The sequence below is a fragment of the Lates calcarifer genome, linkage group LG7_1, assembly GCF_001640805.2.
Source record: "Lates calcarifer isolate ASB-BC8 linkage group LG7_1, TLL_Latcal_v3, whole genome shotgun sequence".
NCBI classification, from domain to species: domain Eukaryota; kingdom Metazoa; phylum Chordata; class Actinopteri; family Centropomidae; genus Lates; species Lates calcarifer.
This window is the reverse complement of record NC_066839.1, coordinates 22,134,249-22,154,947: the sequence shown is the minus strand read 5'-3', so window position 1 is coordinate 22,154,947 and position 20,699 is coordinate 22,134,249. Positions and strand designations below refer to the sequence as shown.

General features: G+C 40.2%; 3 protein-coding genes across 6 annotated transcripts in view; all 3 read right to left on the bottom strand.

The window, feature by feature from the left end:
* Positions 1-83: 83 nt before the first annotated feature.
* traf3ip2a (TRAF3 interacting protein 2a) lies at positions 84-7,132 on the bottom strand. Of its 2 annotated transcripts, XM_018699723.2 has the most exons (10): positions 7,039-7,132; positions 6,494-6,537; positions 5,869-6,381; positions 5,233-5,368; positions 4,925-5,109; positions 4,741-4,829; positions 4,590-4,658; positions 4,398-4,502; positions 3,720-3,794; positions 84-1,059 (listed from the first exon to the last, which is right to left on the bottom strand). In XM_018699723.2, exons 2-10 carry the CDS (start codon positions 6,507-6,509, stop codon positions 913-915), a joined length of 1,335 nt encoding a protein of 444 aa, XP_018555239.1. In that variant the 5' UTR covers positions 6,510-6,537; positions 7,039-7,132; the 3' UTR covers positions 84-912. The 2 variants fall into 2 exon arrangements, with proteins under 2 accessions (XP_018555239.1, XP_018555240.1); XM_018699724.2 differs by lacking the exons at positions 6,494-6,537; positions 7,039-7,132 and having other exon boundaries at positions 5,233-5,396; positions 5,869-6,053.
* Positions 7,133-9,513: 2,381 nt separating this feature from the next.
* LOC108899305 (probable G-protein coupled receptor 139) lies at positions 9,514-11,430 on the bottom strand. Its single transcript, XM_018699691.2, has 2 exons — positions 11,352-11,430; positions 9,514-10,536 (listed from the first exon to the last, which is right to left on the bottom strand). The coding sequence occupies exons 1-2, from the start codon at positions 11,428-11,430 to the stop codon at positions 9,527-9,529; spliced, it is 1,089 nt and encodes a 362-aa protein (XP_018555207.1). The 3' UTR covers positions 9,514-9,526.
* Positions 11,431-15,368: 3,938 nt separating this feature from the next.
* Positions 15,369-20,699, bottom strand: part of fynb (FYN proto-oncogene, Src family tyrosine kinase b) — a 70,685-nt gene continuing 65,354 nt past the window's right edge. For all 3 annotated transcript variants that reach the window (XM_018699692.2, XM_018699693.2, XM_018699694.2), the window contains 2 exons: positions 19,179-19,310; positions 15,369-17,070 (listed from right to left, as the gene is read on the bottom strand). In XM_018699692.2, the coding sequence (XP_018555208.1) occupies positions 16,862-17,070; positions 19,179-19,310 (341 nt within the window). In that variant the 3' untranslated portion in view covers positions 15,369-16,861. The remainder of the gene's footprint in view (positions 17,071-19,178; positions 19,311-20,699) is intronic.

The following is a 20,699-nucleotide window of genomic DNA, read 5'->3' as shown; positions in this document are numbered from 1 at the left end:
CTTTTGGTTAACCATACGCTTTACCACGAAATACACAGATGGTATACTTGGGAGTATGACACTGGAGCAGTTATAGGCTTTGGCAGTGTTTTATTAAGTCTTTTAATAATTTGATGAATCTGAAGAAGTAGTCATGACTTGATTAAATACATTTGCAAATGGTATATAATCAAACTGAAAGTTAAAAAAATTCAAAACAAAATGACAAAATACAAAACATTCACCAAACATTCAATGATCAGGTGGTCAGAAACGTGACTCATTAATGCTAATTTTGCTCCTTGTTGGCTGGATGTGTAAATAGGCACTCATTTGATAACCTGTTTGCCATATCAGCTTTATAATGTAATAGTATGCCAGGTGTTGTGTTTTCTCTTTGGATAACAGTAAGCAAACAGCCTCTTCATTTTTACATTTGAAGTGTTGTTTGACAATAAACAAGTGATTTTCTGGAGAGACTTGATTGCACTGAGCAGCATTGAGCTGTGACAGCCTTCCAAGCCAGCTAACACCAACACTGTGGGACTGTGAGTGTCAGGGAGACTGGGCAGAACTGAGAAATGAGATATCCTGTTTTTAAGTCCAAAGGGCCATTTCCTCATTCTCCTCTCCCACTGGCATGTGATGTGTTTACAGGGCATTCTGATGCCAAGAAATTAATTAATTATTATTTAAGTTTAAAATGTGTTCAACCCACAAAGTACAACTACTACCAATATGAAACAGCTGAACAATCAGACTATCAGAGAGTCTGAGTGGCCAGTTTTAACATTATTAAATACATTTTATGACTCCACTGTAACTGTTAAAGTCTATAAATATTGCTGTGGCAAACTCCAGGCTCTGTAGTGAAGACTGAGTGGTATTCAGAGAATGATGTGAGATTGGAAAGGCTGTTGAAATGAATGTCTGTCAGAGGGGACGAACAGTGAGGGTGAGGTCCGACCCCCGCTGTGGCATAATGTAGCGCTCCTCTCTGAGCAGGCGCAGCAGCAGGTCCTGCGTGTCCTGGGGCCAGCGGTAGATCCTGGTGCTCTGGAGCCAGTTGGGGACATGTCTCTGTGACACACAGTTAGTGGGTAAAGTCAGTGTCCTGCAACTCTGTATATGAGCTTCAGCTGCAGTAAAATTTACTCAAATCCTTAATTTTGAAGTTGCTCTTCCTGATTCTTAACATGCAAAATAGTTAACCCACAGCCCAGAATTTCTCCCAGCTCAGTGCTGATGTTTGGTCTTGTCCAGTCACACTGGATTTGGGGTTGTTCTATTATAAAAATCTTGTACCAACAAAGTCTACATTATTTACAGTCTGTAGAACCCTTCTAAAACAAACCCTTCTAAAACAGCAATATGCCAATAGAATATGGTCTGTATTTATATAGCGCTTTTCTAGTCAGATCAACCACTCAAAGCATTTCACACTACATTCATACAGCACTTACTTTATACATTAAGTAAGTGCTCTCTAATGCACACATTCATACACCGATGGCACATCAAGGGCAATTTCAGGTTCAGTATCTTGCCCAGGGATACTTTGGCATGCGGACTGGAGAAGCCGGGAATCAAACCACCGACCTTCTGATTGGTGGGCAACCTCTCTACCTCCTGAGCCACAGCTGCTCCAATATATATGCCCATAGAAAACAAAAACATAAATAACATGTACTTCTGAATGCAGGATTTTTCACAGAATGTGTTTGATAGTGTAAAAATTCACTGATGTTGCTTCTTTTTCAGTCTCAGAATATTCATTCATTTTGCACCACTTATCCTTAAGGTTTACAGAGCTGGAGCCAATCCCAGACCCAGACACTGGGTGAGAGGTGGGGTACACCCTGGACAGATCACCAGTCCATTGCATGACCACTCTCAGAAAATGAAATATGGAAAAATATGCCATGGGGGTGGAAAAAAAATTATAAAACACCTATGTTAGCTTCTGCTCCACTGACCTCTGATTCTCAATATGTTTTCCCAGAGAGGTTTTCTTTCATGGTCTCTCATCTCTATTTTCTCTGGTCTGTGCCCCTCTGCCCTTAAGCAAACACCTTCATACAAACAACCCTGTTGTACATGACTCTATCAAGATATGGGCCCAATTCAGAACACATTTTAGAAATAAAAGTGCCCTACCTATCAGCTCCTGTTTATGGCAACCATTTGTTTTCCCCGGCCCTTGGAGGAACAGTGTTTACGGAATGGTGCAGAGCTGGGGTGGAATGTGTCAAAAACCTTTTTAAAGATGGTGTGTTCATGTCTGCTGCTCAGTTAGAGAAGGAGTATGGAATTCCCTCAAAAACCAATTATTTCAGATACTTTCAGGTTCGAGATTTTGTGAAAAAGATATTCTCCTCATCCCTCGAGTTGCCACAAAGTGGGTGGATAGATGGACTACTGGACATGAATGGACTCTTAAAGGGATGGTTTCCATGCTCTATGTAAATATCCAGAGGGCGGCCTCCCCATCCCTTGACTACATAAAAAGGAAATGGGAGGAAGAGTTAGAGTTGGATATACCTGACCTGGCAGTGGAACTGATACACTCTTCTACTGTATGTGTTAGACACGGTTGATACAATTAAGTGTTACACAGACTTCATTTATCAAGGACAAACTGGCAAGAATTTATCAGAGGCTGACCGACTGCCAAGATGTAACAGGTGCAGCATCATATGTCATATGTTCTGGTCTTGCCTAGCTGAAAGAGTTCTGGTCAAATTTTAGAACCTTCTCATCAATCTATAATAAGGATATAGAGCCCGGTCCCTGGCAGCCATCTTGGAGTGACACCAGGGAAGTACAACTAACAGTTACTCAAAGGAAAGCGATAGCATTTTCTTCATTGTTGGCCAGGAGACTGATTTATGTAACTGGATAAAAGCGAAGCTGCCATCTCATAAACAATGAGTAGAGGAGGTGATGGCACACCTTAAATTAGAGCATCTTAGATTTACTTTGCAGGGCAACACTAAGAGGTATTGTAAGGTCTGGCAACCTTTTATTTCTTATTTTGAACATGAGTTCTCATCTGCTCTAATATAGTTGGCAGCTGGTAGACCCCCCCTTCCCAGCTTCTTATTTATTCAGTTTTTTTTTTTCTTTTCCCAAGAGTGTCTGGGCCACACTGGTGGTGGTCTGATGTCTGGTATTAGTATGACCTGTTTTGTTATTGTAGGAGTCTTAATGTCTTCGTCTGATTGTGTTGTATAATTATGAAAAATCAATAAAAACAGTTTGATTATTATTCTTTCATGTCTCTCATCATTTTAACAAATATTAGTGTTCAACAACTTAATCTCCCATGAGTCTTAGCCATTGCTACTGTATGCATCAAAGCCTAAGAACTGTAGTAGATATGCATTTTTCAGAGCAGCCATTTTTACTTTTCATAGCAGAAAAGTGCAGGTGGTACTAATAATAGTAATGATGACCCTATTCCATGCAAGTGTCTCAAAGCCACATAGTGTGACCATGAGCCAGCATGGACAATACCAGGAGCCTGAAACTGAACCAACACTGTACGGGTTAGTGATAAGTGGTCTAAAATGAGAGGTGGCAAAGAACACAGAATTACTGACATTAAAGTTGCAATTCACCCAAATCACAAAAAAGGAAAGAAAAAAAAAAAAGGCGATTTTCATTTGGAAAAGGGAGCTGAGTGAAGACTGGGAGTTGAAAGGTCTGAGATATAGGAAGTGCAGTTTTCATGAACTTACCTTAGTTGCATTAGGAAACAGTACAGGTACCAGTCTGAAGTTCAGGCAGCCTTGTTGGATGAACTCATTTTGGATCTGTGCCAATGGGAAAAGAGGTTAATCAGTACTCCACAATCTTACCTTAAGCACACTTATTAACACAGGCTAAAAATCAACGCACTGCTTTCTTTATCTTTGTGTAGATAAAATCATTAGAGTTTATCTATGTATCATTCTTACTCTGTGCTAAAGTGTTGGTGGAACCTGCCATAGAGCTACCTGAAGCTTTCTGTGTAGTCTGAAAAACACAATGAATACTGGACAGACATAGCTGTGTAAATGAAATTCATTTTCCCTTTGGATAACAGTAATCAAATGGCTTCTTCATTTTTACATTTGAAGTGTTGTTTGACAATAAACAAGTGATTTTCTGGAGAGACGTGATTGCACTGAGCAGCATTGAGCTGTGACAGCCTTCCAAGCCAGCTAACACCAACACTGTGGGACTGTGAGTGTCAGGGAGACTGGGCAGAACTGAGAAATGAGATATCCTGTTTTTAAGTCCAAAGGGCCATTTCCTCATTCTCCTCTCCCACTGGCATGTGGGAGGAGGGAGTTCACTGACATAATCTTACCACATGAGGGTAGTATTGCAAGCAAACAGTTGACAGCTGTATCCGTAGTTGTGTGAGTGCTTACTTGATTGTGAATGTATTTAGTGTGCAGGCCATGGTCATCATCTCCATCTCCCTCTACATCCTCCTTGTACTTGGGGCTGATGACCACAATGATGAGCACTGATTTCTGTTAAATATTATCTCGCTGTCAGTTTGCAGAAGATTACATTATCAATTGATTCACTGTCTGCTCAAGCTCAGTGGTTGAACTTACATCATTCAGATATCTGTCCATCCACTTGGTGATGCCCATCCTTCGGATTGGATTATCAAAGATGTCAATCTATTTAGAAACAGGCAGAGTGTGAGTGTTTGTATGGGCAGTCACTAAGAAGTAAAGGTGATGGAAAACTGACTAGACTTACAGCTGGTTTGAATCCCTGATCCGTCAAGAATTTGGTGAAAACAATGATATCTTTGGCTGTGTCCACTGAGTATGTGATGAAAACATTCCCTGTCAATGAACAGTCAGTGAAATATCTTTAGCTGTGCCTGTTACATCCTTTAAGTGTAGGAAAATTTGTATGCAGGGATATTGATGTGACTTACTACACTCCTCAGGTAGGCTGATGGTCTTCCTAATCTCCCTTGTGGCAGGTCCTGAACCTGCCTGGAAGGAGCAATCCACGCTGACCTCATGCATCACATCTCTAGGAGGTGCCATGCACGGAGGCACAGGTTCTTGGGGAGGATTTGGAGCATCTTTAAGTTGCAACCTGTTTTGGGATGGATCCCTGTAAAAGGAGACAATCAGAAACAATCTGAGAGTAACTCATGACATCTGTCATGAGTGTTGTATGAATTAACAACTAAATATTAGTTCATAATGACAAACAGGACAGGGATTTTCCTCCTACCAGGACTGTTGGTGGTGTTGTGGCTTCTGGTGTGAATCTGCTGGGTAATGCTTATAATGGCCATAATTACAGTGCAGATTTGATGGAGGGCAGCACACACAATGTCTGTGATAACTCCCCTGCTTTGGATTGGGGCCTGCAGAGAGACATGGAGGATATAATACCTGACAAAGTCAGGGGGAGGGAACTTTCAAAACTTTTCACAGATGTCATGCTTACCAGACCTGTAAAGAATCACATACGACACTAGCTATTACTTAATTGCAATGGGACACTATTCTCCACTGAGACCTACACAAATAAAATTCTTTTTAGGCTTAACAGGTCATTAAGACAATGAAACCCATCTATTCAGCAGCAAGGAAACACAAGGTATACACAAATTAATATACAACATGACTTAGAGCGCAAAGCCATCGCTAGCTGCTCTGTGATGACATTGTGTTAAACTGATACATTAGTCTCAGTGTATGTTAAGACTAACAATCCAAATCTAATAATCTCTTATGGAATAACTGCATTCTTTTGGTACCGGACTATAAAATGGAATAAAATAAAATAAAATAGAATAAAAATACACACTTCCCTCAATCCTGACACTAGCACCAGACGTCATGTTAATAATTAAACACTTACGCTGAACAGGCAAACGGGCTGCAGTGTATTTTGATGGAACATAATAGGTGTAGTTAATGTCAGACATCAGTGGGAGAGGGGCTTCCAGGTGTTCTGCCTCCTCCATAGAGCAGTCCTGGGGCCAGTTTGAGGGGCCTGCAAAGCCTCTACTGTAGTTAAGTATATGTTCCCGTTCATACAGTGGTGCCTGCTCTCTGGGGCCACGAGGCCAGAAATCTGCAGGGTGGAAGGGTTTCATCTGTCCTGGGTGTGTTTGGGGTCTAATGCTGGATTCTGGAGCAGCATAATAGGCAGCCCTGGATTCACACTGGTCCTGGCTCTCTGGGAGTCTCCTCTGTCTGACATCATGTGCTTCACTAGGTTGAGGTGGCTCACAGCCATAGTCCTGTATCCTTTTGCTGGTCTCTACATTGCCACTACACTGTTTACAAGAGGGTGGCCAGACCAAGTCCAGACTGGAGGATGTCATGCTCTCATCCATCTCAACAGGAACACTCTGATGAGGGCAAGGTCCTGACAAAGAGAGCCAACAGAAAAACAAGTGTGTGCTTTACACAGAAAGACATTTCGATAGACTCGACAGATTTCTGAGTGCGGCGAGTCTGACAAGGTTTTGTTTTCCTACCGTTGAAAGAGTCCATTTTGTCTCAGAGGAGAAGCGTCTGTTGGCTCCGGGGAAGTGAAAATGAAAACAGCGTTAAAGGAATTTAATAGTGCATGGCACCTTAAAGAGACACATACAGCACTTTACGTTACGTAAGCAGCAACTGGCACTAAAACAACTGTAGATATAACCAAGAGATTCAAAACACACTTTTAACAACATAGCCACTACCAACAGCTAAACTATCACCACTAATGGAAATTTTACAAAGTAAATAGCAGGTAAAAGTATGATAACATGACATGAACTGTTCAGAGGAGTAGAATTTACACAGCCTTGTATCTTACTCACTGAGCAGGTATGTAACTCTCACATGTACCTTTACAAATGTCTTTGGGTGTAACATAACCCGATCACTGCAAACTAGTACAAAGGTCAAAATCACTGATCTAAAGGTATGTCAAATATGTCTTCTTAACAACAGTGCCCAAAGTTTACAGTATGTGTTCCCCTACAAATTCACATACAGAGAATAAATTCTACTTTATTGTAATCATCACACCTACCTTTTCTTAGCACTGCCTTTCCCTCAGCCACAGCACAAACCTGTTCTGAGGCAAACAGGAAACATTCCCACTGCTTTGTCCCTTTCTGTTTTATGCAAAGCTTGGAAGTCTCGTGACCCATGTATGCAAATAATGCGGGGCATTAAGACTACAGCTGCCAATCAGGTAGTTTGTTCACCAAGGTAGGCAGACTGCAGCCAGCCAGGTTTTTTTTATTTTTTATTTTTAAGATGTCAGGTCTCATTTTCAGCCAATCACTGGAAAAAACATTTTAAAGCAATAAGCTACAATAAGACAACAAATTAACAGTTGTCATGGTGCATATGAATAGAATTTGCAGCATTGTTCATATTAATTCAGAACAAACGACTATACTGTTAATATTCATGAGGAAGTTTTGGATGAGCAGTGAAAAACTGTTGCCCTGACAATGAACCAAATGACTCAAAAACTTTCAGTTACATACCAAAGATGAACTTTCCCATGACTTTAATTAACTGTCACTTAATTACATCCATTGGTACAAAAGTGCATACAAAGTTATGATTTTATTTTACAAAAAAAGGCTGTATGTATGTATGAATATGATGTTTTGTATTGTCTGCATATGTCAGCCACTTTTTGTGGTGTAGTGTATGTTTCTCCTTCACCAATATAAAGAAAAAGACTGGGAGGTCAAGTCCAGTTGAAGTGTGGAGAATGATTAAGAGAATGGGGAGTAATAGAAAGGAAAGGGTGAATCAAGTATTGGAATCAGAAGAAGTAGCAGTTACAGACAGGGATAAATCAGAAATGATGGTTAAAGCCTTTGTTCAAATACATGGTTCAGGAAATTTGACCGAGACAGAAGGAGGAGAAAATAGTGCTCGTAAATAACATTTCTAAGCACTGGAAAGGAGTAGGATCAACCAAACTATCTCCAGATTAAATGAAAAGAGCGATTTGTAAATCAGACAATACCTGGCAATGTTGAGACATCTTAGTAATGGAGCATTAAGAAAACTCTTTTCATAATAGTGTGGAAGGAATGCTGCCCAAAGCCTGGAGAGAAATTCTAATAATTCTTAGAAGGAAGCCAGGGAAGGAGCCATCTATGCCCTCTATTTATAGGCCAATAGCCCTTCCATCCAACGTTTGAAAAGTCATAGAGAAAATGATAATGAAATAGTGGCTATTTTGTAGAAAAGAGAGGAATAATATATCATCAAAGAGTCACCACAGAGTTAAAGTTGATGGATATAGGAGGGAGGATGTTCGCTTGGACAAAGGTCTTTATTGTAGATAGAACTATTCAAGTAGGTTGTGGTTTAAAAAACGAGACCCCACAAAATAGTGTAATAATCTCATTAATTTCTTTAATAATGATCAATGACGTTTTCTCTCAAGTTCAACTGCTTATAGATAGATCTCTCTCTCTCTCCTCTCTCTCTCTCTCTCTCTCTTTTTTTAACAGATGATGGGGTGTTGTGAAAATTGGAGGGAATATTTTGCATATTAATGGGAAGGTGTAAGAACTGATCAATAAGGTGTATGATTGGACATTTAAATTTTTTGTTGAAAAATAAGTACAGTGGTCTTCACTAGAAAAAGAGTTCTCTGTGAAATGAGCCATATCATCTGTATGGATGATCACTGGAGAGAGTGAATGTTTTTTTTTTTTTTTAGATTACTAGGAATTCTTTTTGATTCAGAGTTAAAATGGGCATATCATATTTATGTGTCACTGATGATGAAGGTACATAAGGACAAGCTCAGAGACAGTGTTGTGAATCAGTAAAAATAGGAGGAAAACCACTAGATATTAGAAGGAAGCAGTTAATGACAACTGGACTAACCTCAGAGGGCATTAAGAGCAATCTGTCACAAAAGTTAGAAGACAAAGAGTATGCCACTAAAATGTATGCAGAGAACATAATAATAATAATAATAGTAATAATAATAATATCAAAATGAGCCCAACAGTAGTAATTCTAGAGATTGAGCCATGGATACACAAAACACTGCAAACAGACTTCTACCTGCTGAACACTACCCACAGTACACACAAGTTTTGCAGATGTGTCAAAAACAATAAAAATAGTATTAAAGGAAGTGGATCACTGAAACAAGGGGTAGGTTTTGAAACAGAAATATAGGTGGGTCTAAAAAAGAAGAGGTCATTTACAACAGAATAAGTCTAGGTCATACCAACTAAACGGCACACCGAAAATAAATATGAGCATTGTCAGGTTGAAGAGAATATGACTCATGCAATCATTGACTGAAATAAGTTCAGGAACTCAGCATCAAACTGTTAATAAAGAATTTCCTTCAAGTTTATTAGACAGACTGGATCAATAGGGAGGATTTAATCCCTGGTCGACACTCAGGAGCAGAGGATGGTGGTAATGCATCTACTACACTGGTTGGTGACTCTGGTTTACAAACTATTTTTGTAAAACAGCTATTTCCGAGGTCAACACTGAACTTTCAGTTCTTCTGTTCCTTCCTACTTTGTCTGTTTGAGATTGATAAGCACCACAGTCACAGGGTCACTGGATGGTGAAGCCTTATGATCCACAATTGAGAAGACTTTCATGGTTGTGTGAGTGAGAACAGAGCCCAGCTCACGCACCTTTGCTTTACAAGTCACCACCTGGACCAACTCCCGTCGGAAGCGCCGGCTGACCATGCAGTAGAGCAGGAAGTTGGTGGTGGAGTTAAGGTTCTGCAGCATGTTGGCTAAATCTCCGGCCACATTGATTGGGATGCTATAGTCATTTCTGTTGAAGTGCTCATTGTTGTACTCGGTTCTCAGGATACAGTATGTGACAAAGCGAGGCAGGCTGAGAACGACAAAGGCCACAGAGACAGTGCCCAGCAATAGGATGGTCCTCCTCAACATGCCCCTGGTGCTCTTCCCTCGCATGACACGACGCTCCTCCTTGGTGAAGAGGTTGCTGGCACGGCAAAGGTGGTATCCGATGAGGTAGTTGAAGATGATGACCAACACAATGGGGATTCCCCCTGAGAGGAAGGTGGTTATCCACACTATAACAGTAGAGTAGGCCTCATCACGGTAACGACACCTGGGCAGCGTCACATTCTCCCCATCCACAGTAAAGTTAACAGGTGTGACAATATTGATCCAGCCCAGTGGCACAGAGAAAAGGTGTGACACCAGAACAATAGCCATACAGGTCAGTTTAGTGACCCAGGCTTGAGAGAAGTGCTGCTTGGCTGCAGTGCTTCGGAGGACAAGGTAACGCTCAATGGTGAACACCACCACGATCCAGGAGGAGCTGTAAAGCGAGCCGTACTGCAGGAATCCCAGGATGCCACACCAGGGGTGAGAGTGCCAGAAGGGCTGCAGCAGCCAGAAGGTAAGGGTCAGGTCAATGAGGATCACCCACATCAGGTAGAAGGTGTCCACAATGGCCAGACAGCTCAGGTAAATGATGGCTGTGTTGGACATCCCACATTTACGGAAGCAGATCATATAGAATGTGAATAGGTTGGCTGGAAGGAAAAGACAGGAACACAGAGGCTTGGATGAACACCCAACATTTGTCTTACTGGAAATACATGAAGTTGTTATAATGACTTCATCACTGACTGCTACAGCTTTTTTTTTTTTTTTTTTTTGGCAAAAATGCCTCTGACACAGACTCACCTAATAAGGTTGTTATGTCAGATGTGTTAGCTAACAATTGCTTTAATGCCCAGCAGACACAAAGTAAGTAATTTAAGGAACTGTAGAAAAAACAGTGCTGGTTGGTTTAAACAAAGCATTTAATGCATGATAAATCTGTAATTAGATGAAATAATCAGTGTGTAAATAATTGGTACTACCAATGATCCAAATTTTGTCAGGACTTGTTACTATGACAACAGGATGTCTGTATGTCAGTGCACTCAGCAGCTCCAATGCTAACTGCCTCTGAAACCATACTGTCACATTTCCATATTTCTATATCTACATGCTGAATGACATAGAACTGAATTTTCTGGAAGTGTACATTTACACGTTTTACAAAGCTAGGTTAATAGTTTTACTCTCTAGCCTGTTGGAAAGTCATTAATAACTAGTTATTGGTCTGAATTCTCTGAGGGCAGTTGGTCATAGGAGTATATTGTAGTTTGCCTCTGTTTGTTATCTGAGAGGACAAAGTGAGCTAGCAGTGATTTATTACCATCAATAAAGTTATTAATTACATATATTATAAAGTCGTTAATTATATATATTGTATACCTTTCTGTATTTTGGTACTGAGTATGCTTGATTGTACCTCTTCAAACATGGAGCCAAAGACCAAATAAAATGGCAAGCTAACCTGGAATACCCATGATGCAAAGTAATGGGTAGTAGATCTTCTGAACAGTGACAAAGATGGTGACGCCGGCACCCTCCATGATTCATTCACAGCAAGGCAGTTGCGCACATGCTAATACCTGCAATAAAGCCATTAGATGAAGCGCTGCTATTGATACAGAGAGGACGATAAACACATTCTGGTGAGGGTCCACAACTCACCTTGCAAATACAAATATCAATCACATGACTACAATGTAATAGATGAAGTCAGGGAGAAAAAGCACAAATTATATGAAGTCATTACACATATAAATCAATTAAGCTTTGGATATGTATTTGAATTAAACACTTGCAGAGAGGTAATGTTACGCCACTTTAGCCTGTTTGGTTGTATGTGTCATCACTCTCAGAAATGTTTGAACTTGAACACAAAGATTAGACAGCTCCCTATGTGTTGTCAGCTCTTAAGTTAAACTGGGCCATGATGACTCACAATAGATCTGTGTTATTGGGTGGGGCTCACCTGAGAGTTACTGAAGGAGGAAGAGAAGGAAGCAGTGGAAGTTTCTATAAGTTTTTTTTTTCCCTTCTATAACTTCCTGGAAAATAGCCATCCAGTGTTACATAATAAGCACACATATCCACTGTTATCTTGACACAGATCTCTATAGCTCTCTGTCTTTAAGTTAACATAAATAATCTTTTCAGGAAGTGAGGAACGCTAAAATATTTCCTTCATCCTTTTGACCTTTCACGGTGAATTATCACTAACCTGGACTGATACAGGTTAATTATTCTCATCTGGGTGAAAACACCAGTCCTCAGCGTTAAAATGGATAAATTCAGACATACCTGCTGTGTGTAGATCCTCTTCAGTGTCTTCCTTAAAGCTATAAAGGTATCATACAGAAGTGGCTTCATCCACAGAGGTGCATGCCAACTGGAAATGTTTCCACAAGGACAAGACTATGTGACATGAGGAGGGATGTGAGAGGCAGGTGCTCCTATAAAGCTTCAGGAGGAGGGAGTTACATCACGTCAGATACAGATGATGTGAAGGGTCAGCTGTTCCTACAAGAGATACTCAATGTCTGAAAACATGATAGAAAATTATTATGTTATAAATTATTTGGATTGTCTATATTTTATTAACTTTGTAGGGAAATGTTTAATCAAAGAACATATCACACTACGAGCCAAGAATCAATTCTTTCCTAAGAACACATGCTTGTGTTTCTTTTTCCACTGGATAGCTGCAACTAAAAACAAAGTTATGGGAAAGAAAGACTTCTAGAGAGAGAGAAAAAAAAAATGAAAAGATGTATGTAACTAAAGGAAAACAGTCATTGGCATACTGGCAGACTTTTCTACCAGCAGCACTCAGAATCCGAAACAGCTATCTGACATTTTCTGAAGGTCTCCAAATGATCAAACTGGAGAACTTTTTGCAAAACAGTAAGGAGATCCTGATGGAAAGAATTTATTAATGAGCAGGGCTAGAATATGTGGTACTGATTTGCCTTGAAACACACACACCATCTCCACTAACTCCACAGTTTAGTTTTATGTGTGTGAGGAAGAACCTGATGAGGGTTTTCCAACATAACTCTCTTCAGACAGGCGGAACCTAAAGTTTTCTATTGGCTCACATGAATTTTCATTTTCTCTGCTTTGTTATATTTAGGTTTAGTTTTACATACAGTGAGTAACATTTTGTTTGTTGTACACCCCTTTTAGGTTCTGAGATGGTTTTATGGTTTGAGTTCAACACATACATCAGTGAAGATATCATCAAAATACTGTTGTTGTTATGAAACCTCTTTATAGACTCTTGGATTTTTTTTTTTTTTTTTATCAATTAAGGTGGATCAGGCATTATTAATGTAACTTATTTTGTCCCCCTGTGGCAAAATCTGAGGACTGCATTCAAAAGGAACTTTGAGAGGACAGGTACCTAAAGTTTGGAGTTGAGGGGTCAGCAGTCACCCAGTGGAATATTCTTCAACCTTGCCAGTTCATCAAACTGTGGTACCAAAACTGCTTCTTTATTTTTTTTTTTTCAATCCCACCTTTTTTCAAGTGTACAGGACTTGCTAATGTCATGCTAACATAACAGATCTGGATGACAGAATTACCAGATGATGCTCTGGGAGATGAAGAAATTCCTAAATAATCATAAATAACGATGTGGAAGATCAATTTCAGGTATTCATGTGGACAGTTAAATAAAACAATTTCAGCCATGCTAGCAGTTCTGTGATGCTGTATTTAGCCACAGTGATGCTCTGAGCTAGATAATGCAGAAACATGCTAACATGCTCATGACATTAACATACTGACTTATATCATGTCTCCCAAGGTCATCATCTTAGTTTAGCTTATTTCAGTCTGAATCAGTGACATTGTCATTCCTAGATCTGCACTGCTAGTATGGCTACATGTGGTACAAGTGGATGTAGTTCACCAAGACAACCAGATTGGTCTTTACATTGAAAAGCTAGAATCCAGTATTGTGATTGATTGCTTCTGATGTCTTCAAATAAAATACATTTCCAGAAGCTCATGTGCTGATACTGAGTACATTTGCTCAGAAGTCCCCAAGAAGCCATCAATAATAAGACATACACACAGTGAGTCTGAAGACCGGGTGGACGAGGTTTGCCACGGGGGAGAGAGAGGGACGTGAAGTGTCTCTTCAGCAGGATGAGTTCAGGTCATGACAGAGAACAGGAAATGGCTGTTCTGCTGCAGAGGTGCAGGGGAAACTTTGACCTGGGTAAACAGTTTTTAGTGCGCTATTAGTGCTCTTCACGTCTCCCACCAGTATTGATTCTGAAATCAAATAGTAGAGGACAAACAGATGCTGGAGACAAAAGTTTGATAATGACAATGACCATATTGTGAAATTCTCCTCATGGGAAGTGAGATGCTTTAACAGCTGTATTAGACCTTTCTCACAGCACACATCCTGACTTGTCCACACTTTTTAAAAACACATTACATTAACGATGCCACAGTTATATTTAGGTGTGCCAGTGACCTGCGCTCTGCTCACTGGGTTAGGTTAAACCACTGGGACTTGTAGCTGGAACCTCGGCCATCACTGATGTTTGAATTGGTATTGCTTGTGCTTTCTTTACTATGACATTTGAGAATGTATGCTGTGAGAAAGGTATGTTCCTGGTAGTAACCTTGAGTCAACCTGGAACCTAAGTTGTGCTGGTTATATTCAGGGTTATGTGAGGGTCCTGTTCTATTGCTGCAGGTCCTGGGTCTCTCTGTGGATATGACTAATATCTGAATGAATTCAAATAGCTTTTTGGGACTCCAAGCTGTGGTAGTGATTAAAAAAATTCCAACTAGCAATTTCTCCAGTTTCTATCTGCAGTATCTCTTGTCTTTTGAAAACAAAATGGCTCTGTGAGAACACTGTGAGGGATTTTGTTAGAAGTGATAAACCTGCAGTGAATTAGAGTAAGACAAATCAGTTGGGGAGAAAATGGGGGGAAAAGTAAACAAACAAACAGAAAGAAAAAAAGGCTGCTTCTGTTTTTATCTACTGTTCCAGGTTTTATGACAACCGTGGTGTTCAGCACTGAGTCTTCTTGGCACCTGTTCCATTTCTCTACAGGTGCTCTATGTCTTGATGTAGGCACCTCACACCTCCAGACTATTTACAGTGGCTTCAGGAAGTACTCTTTTTGCACTTTTTATTCTGTTTTAGATCTACTTGTAAATGAATAAAATTGTAATTTTTACCCATTAGTCTGCACTCAGTAACCCATAATGTCATGAAAACATGTTTGTCCCTTAATCCAGTACTTGTGTGTAAAAAGCCCCTTTCCATCAGATTGGATGAGAAGCACGATGCTGCCACCACCATGCTTCACTGTAGGGATGGTATCAGCCAGGTGATGAGCAGGGCCTGGTGTTTACCATCACACAAGACACACACACACACACACACACACACACACATAGTTACACACACACACATAGTTACAAACACTGGCAAGTGGAAAAGAAATGTCTTGGACAGAGTGTAAAATGTTTATTTTTCTTTTTTTGAATTTCAAACGCCAAATCACTGAATTAACAAAACAAGTTATGTTAAAAAATGCAAATGAAAGATACAAAGGAGGGAAGTTAGCAACACTTAAAAACCATTTAGCTGTACAACTTAAAAATGAGGGGTTTTCGTTGGCCATGAAACCATCTGCATAAAGACCAGATCAGAGCTGGGTTCAATTCATTTTCAATTCAGTGGTTTTCTTAAAATCTTCAATTTTCTGTTCTGAATTGCAGCATGAATTGGCCCCAGAGCTCCTCTGAACTTACAATACAACTGACTGTTAAAGGATCACTTAAAAGGTTAAACAAAAAAAAAAAATCTGTAGAAATCAAAGACTCAAATACTGATCCAATACAGCCTTGTCAGTAAAACATAAAAGAAGGAATAACTCAGAGGGTGAGGTGGTCCAGGTTCAGCTGCAGGTCAGCGCCCTGCAGGAGGATGTGCAGGAGACGAGGAAAAACACTGTCCACGCAGACTTCCCCGAAAACAAGAACCTTGATGATGAGGAGAGGCCTCGGAATGACAGCTCAAATAAAGGCATACATACTCTTCTTAAATTACGTCAACCTTTCTCTCTCCCTGCTTAAACAAAAACAACACTTGTGGTACAAAGACAGAAACAATCCACCCAGGTTTTCTTAAAATTATAAGTGAGGAGGGATATGTTGAAAATCCTTGCACGCTTGGCTTTAATTTACAAAAATGTGACATACTGAATATCATTTGTAAAAGAACCTTGTTCCAAACAGCAGTAGTCTAACAACTAGCGCTCTAAGGAAGCTTCAGAGGAGTGCAAGAAAAGAGAAAAAAGGCTGACGGAGGACTGCATCATGCTCGTCCAAAGAAGCCTCTGCAATACTACTAACTGAAAAGTCAAGAATAAAGCAATAATCTGGGGGCACATTTTTTTTTTACATTATGGGGAAAAAAATATAAAAAAAATGAGGCTTCCAATTCAGTCTCTAGAAAATAATACAGGAACTACAGTATAATACATGTACAGATTAACTGTGCCTGCTCAGGTGCTCATCTTTCTTTGCCTTTATTATTTTTCTCATTATTATTATTTTGTGCTGGAGAAAATAAAATATTAAACAGATGCAAACAAACTAAAATGAGCCTTTCTTATTTACACTGAATACAAGTATTTCATTGCATTATCACAACCCCTGTTGTTTCTGTCCATCCTCCATCCCTCAGCTTCCCTAATTATCGCATTTGCAGAGTTCAGACACTAGAGGGGGTGTCAGAGACTGAGGGCTGTGTTTCTGGGGGTTGGTATTGAACTGAAATGCTCGGGTTGAGCTGAGGAAGCTGTACAGATCCCTAAAATAAAGGCCTGACTGGGAAGGCTCCAAAGTTTTTTTTTTTTTTAACAGCACTGATTCGGCCAATGTGGTCCCAGCCCCAAGTGGCACCCGACCCCTGGAGAGAGAGAGAGTCAGGAGGGGGGTTTAGAGGTTGTCCCCGGGCTGGTACTGAGGTTCAGTGGCTGTGAAGTAGTCCTCCAAGAAGGCCTGTAGGTACTCAAAGGTGGGACGCTCCTCTGCATCCTTCTTCCAGCACTGCAGCATGAGCTCGTGCAGTGAGATGGGGCAGTCCTGGGGGCACGGCATCCTGTAGCCCCGCTCCACCTGCTCCAGCACCTCACGGTTATTCATCCCTAAAAGAAAAAAATAAATAAATAAAACAATTCACAGTGTGACAGGTAGGTCTGCCCACTACTCTGAAACAGATCAATATGATCAGATGAGCAAACAGACATCCATCCATTATCTATCCCGCTTATCTGTTAAGGGTCGCGGGGGGGCTGGAGCCTATCCCAGCTGTCATTGGGTGAGAGGCAGGGTACACAACATATACAGACAAACGCCCACGGCTCACCAATTAACCTAACACAGTGGGAGGCAGCCGGAGTACCCAGAGAGAACATGCTAACTGAAACAGAAAAGCCCCAGGCTCACACCGGGGCTCACACCCAGAACCTTCTTGCTGTGAGGTGACAGTGCTAACCACTGTACCACCATGCCGCCCCAAAAACAGACAGTGAGCTTTACAGTCCCAGTGGCACCAGTCTTAACATCTTGAATCTGCAAATCTGCCTTTTAACTGAGACAAGCAGCTAATTTTTGAAAAGGTTCACTGTCTCTTCAGTCTAACACAAAATCTGATCCAGGACCACGTGTGGGCACCAACAGGTACATTTACTCCATTACATGAATGAAAAGTAACTTTCCATAACTGTTGGTGTTTTAATGTCTCTTTTTCTCTCTCATGCAGGTAGACTGTGGAAGAAAAATGTCTACTTTTATTTATTTGTTATTTTTATCCATATTTTATTAAATGTACTTTCTGTTCCTTCCTTCTCAAACTGGTGCTCTGACTGAACCTATGTCTCCTGTGATTCTCTAATGACTGTTTACTGTTGTTAAATCATGGTTGAAGCTTCAGTATAAGACAAATCATCCATGCTAGTAATAAACTGCTTTTTAACTCAGACTAGAATGAGCTCTGCATATCAACTCTGTTTCCACTGCCTTTATACCCACACATGAATGTAGCATGAACTTCTCCTGCTCCTGTAATGTAAATACAGTATCTGAGCTTCTGTGCTACAGTTTTTAGGAAAATTAGACATGGTCATACAAGTGGCCCCTGATGAGGAGGATAAATAACAGTAAATATATGCAGCTATAGGAAATACAAAAAAGATAAGACATGAAACTAGAATGAATGATTAAGTTTAAACACATGATGATTCCTTAAGTAACACTGCATAATTAATCACACCTGTATTGAATAATGACAATAAATGATGTGACCTCACACAATGTAATTAGGATAAATAAGTAATTTAATATGAGACATTTACTATCAAAATGTCATATTTACTCTTGAGCTCATGATCTTGTTTCCATGGCCCTTACATAATGCATTTAATGGATTGTATGTGTTATATGCATGTAATATACAGTGTTGGACTGTAACTATGTACAGTTTTACTAGATCAACATTATAGGAAACAACAAGTAATGTGCAGCATGTTTTTACTTACTGATGTACAAGTTTAACATATACTATATAACACATTTTCTAATACTGACCTGGGTGTTTTTTGATCACTACTTACAAGATAAGATTGAAACTACTGTTCTGCAACATAAATATTTAATTATCAGGTGATGATGATATGACATTACATCACAAACTGACTGTACATATGTGTGTTCATGTCTTTACCTTTACCTGAAGACCATACATTATGTCCACATAAAATAAGAAGTGGGGAACAAGATAGCAGTTACATACGCTCTGTCACAAACCCAGCGATGGCCTCAGAAATCTGCTAACACATCCGTTAGCGTGATGCTACTCCCTCAGCTGTCTGTGTGCTAACCTTCCTTATCTTCTCTGTGAAGCACAACCAGCTCACCAGCCCCACCTGGACAAACATGTGTTCCCCCTCCCTGCATGGAACTGCATTTTGTGCCCAGCTCAGCCTGTTCCTCACTCTGTCTGAATTCAACATGTCTGAGTGGCGAGTGGCAGTAATTAAGGGTCATCTGATATTCTGGCAGGGGCAGAGAGGTTACCCATGCATTAAAGAACCTTTTACTCCCATAAACAGCAGGAGGGGCCTCCTGAAAGGAGAAGCTGTGTGCGTTTTAGTAACAACTAACAAGTCTAGGTTTCTTTTTCAGGACACTTCATCGTCGTGTGGCTCAGGGTGAAAGCTGTGCCAGGTTACCTCCCATTCCCACCCCTCCTCACCTGGGTAAGGCACCCGACCCTTTGTGACCAGCTCTGTGAGCAAGATGCCAAATGACCACACGTCCGATTTGATGGTGAACTTTCCGTAGAGCGCAGCCTCTGGGGCGGTCCACTTGATGGGGAACTTTGCACCTGTAGGAGACCAGTCAGATGAACAGAGACTCTCAGATTCATTTACGTAACCTCTGACCTTCTGTCACATGTCGTCTTCTCCTTCGTGTGACAAAGCATGTGGTCTCTAATGCTGCCTGCTAAAGTAAGCTAGCAGAAAAGCAGAAGCAGAAACGCCTTAAACATAATCTTGTTGTTTTGCTCTGTGCTTTGCTCTGTTTTTGTTTTTTCTTTATTAGCATGATTGACAAAATGTTGACCAAAAAAAAAAAGAAAAAGAAAAAGAGAATAGTTGAAACATGTTAGCTGCAGCAGAAGAATTCTGGAGTAAAATAATACACATACATATAAAAAGTTTACATTGCTGCTTTAATTCTAATGTGATCCACTGGTGGGTCACAGAATGTACAATACATGTGAACTTTATAGCTAGTCAATGGAAAAGTTGAAGAGAAAAATCTAAATTCAAGAGAATAATTACTGCTATAAAGTTGGGTCATGTTAGGCTGAATGCCAACTTACAGCATCTGTTAGCTATAAAAGAGGCCTGACTTTTCAAAGTGAGACAACTAGCAGCTCAAAACACGTCAAAGAGGAGAGAAACATCATAAATGATAGCAGCATTGGTTGAGCACAGAAAAACTGCATCAACAAGAGCAGCTGTTATGAACTCAAGGGAGATGACGGGCATTTACAGTATGCTGGGTGTATACTGTGAATACTTTTGTTATTGACACTTAACCTAACATGGGCAACATTTGTAGCATTGTTTGAAACTGTCTTTCATTGCGTGTTTCTGTATCCTTCTGTACACACTGAGTAAAGACTGTGACCCATGAACACTGTGTTTATGCAGAAAGAAATTGCTTCTTTGCCCTTATTTGTTTTTGCTTGTGTTTGTGTTTTGCTAGATTTCTTCTGGAGCTTTCAGTGATATCTTGATGTCTTCTTTTGCAAATGAAGTTGCCCAGGTGGTAAGAATGGTGACCATATATAGACCATGTGATTATTAAACTATCTCCATTACAATGGGACTTCTCTATTAGTTGATGAAGGCAATATATTCTAAGTGGACCTTGACTTAAGATTTTATTTTATCAAACTACTGTTTCAAAGGTTAACAATGAATGTTCTAGGTGGTGTGTCTTAATGTTTAATGAGATGGAGTTAAACATGTTTAGTGAGCTTTCACTATGGCAGTAATGCTGATGAACACTGCAGCGCAAAACTGTGAAAATTTGGTTCAGCTAGCTATCTGAGGCTCTTTCATGCTAATGCCAAACTGGACTATTTGTGCATCTGTCCCAGATGAGCAGGTGTTTTCAACAGCTGCACTAACAGTGCGTATGTACACACAGACATGTCTGTTTTCTAAATACCTCATTTACTGTGATACTGTGATTCTGTAGC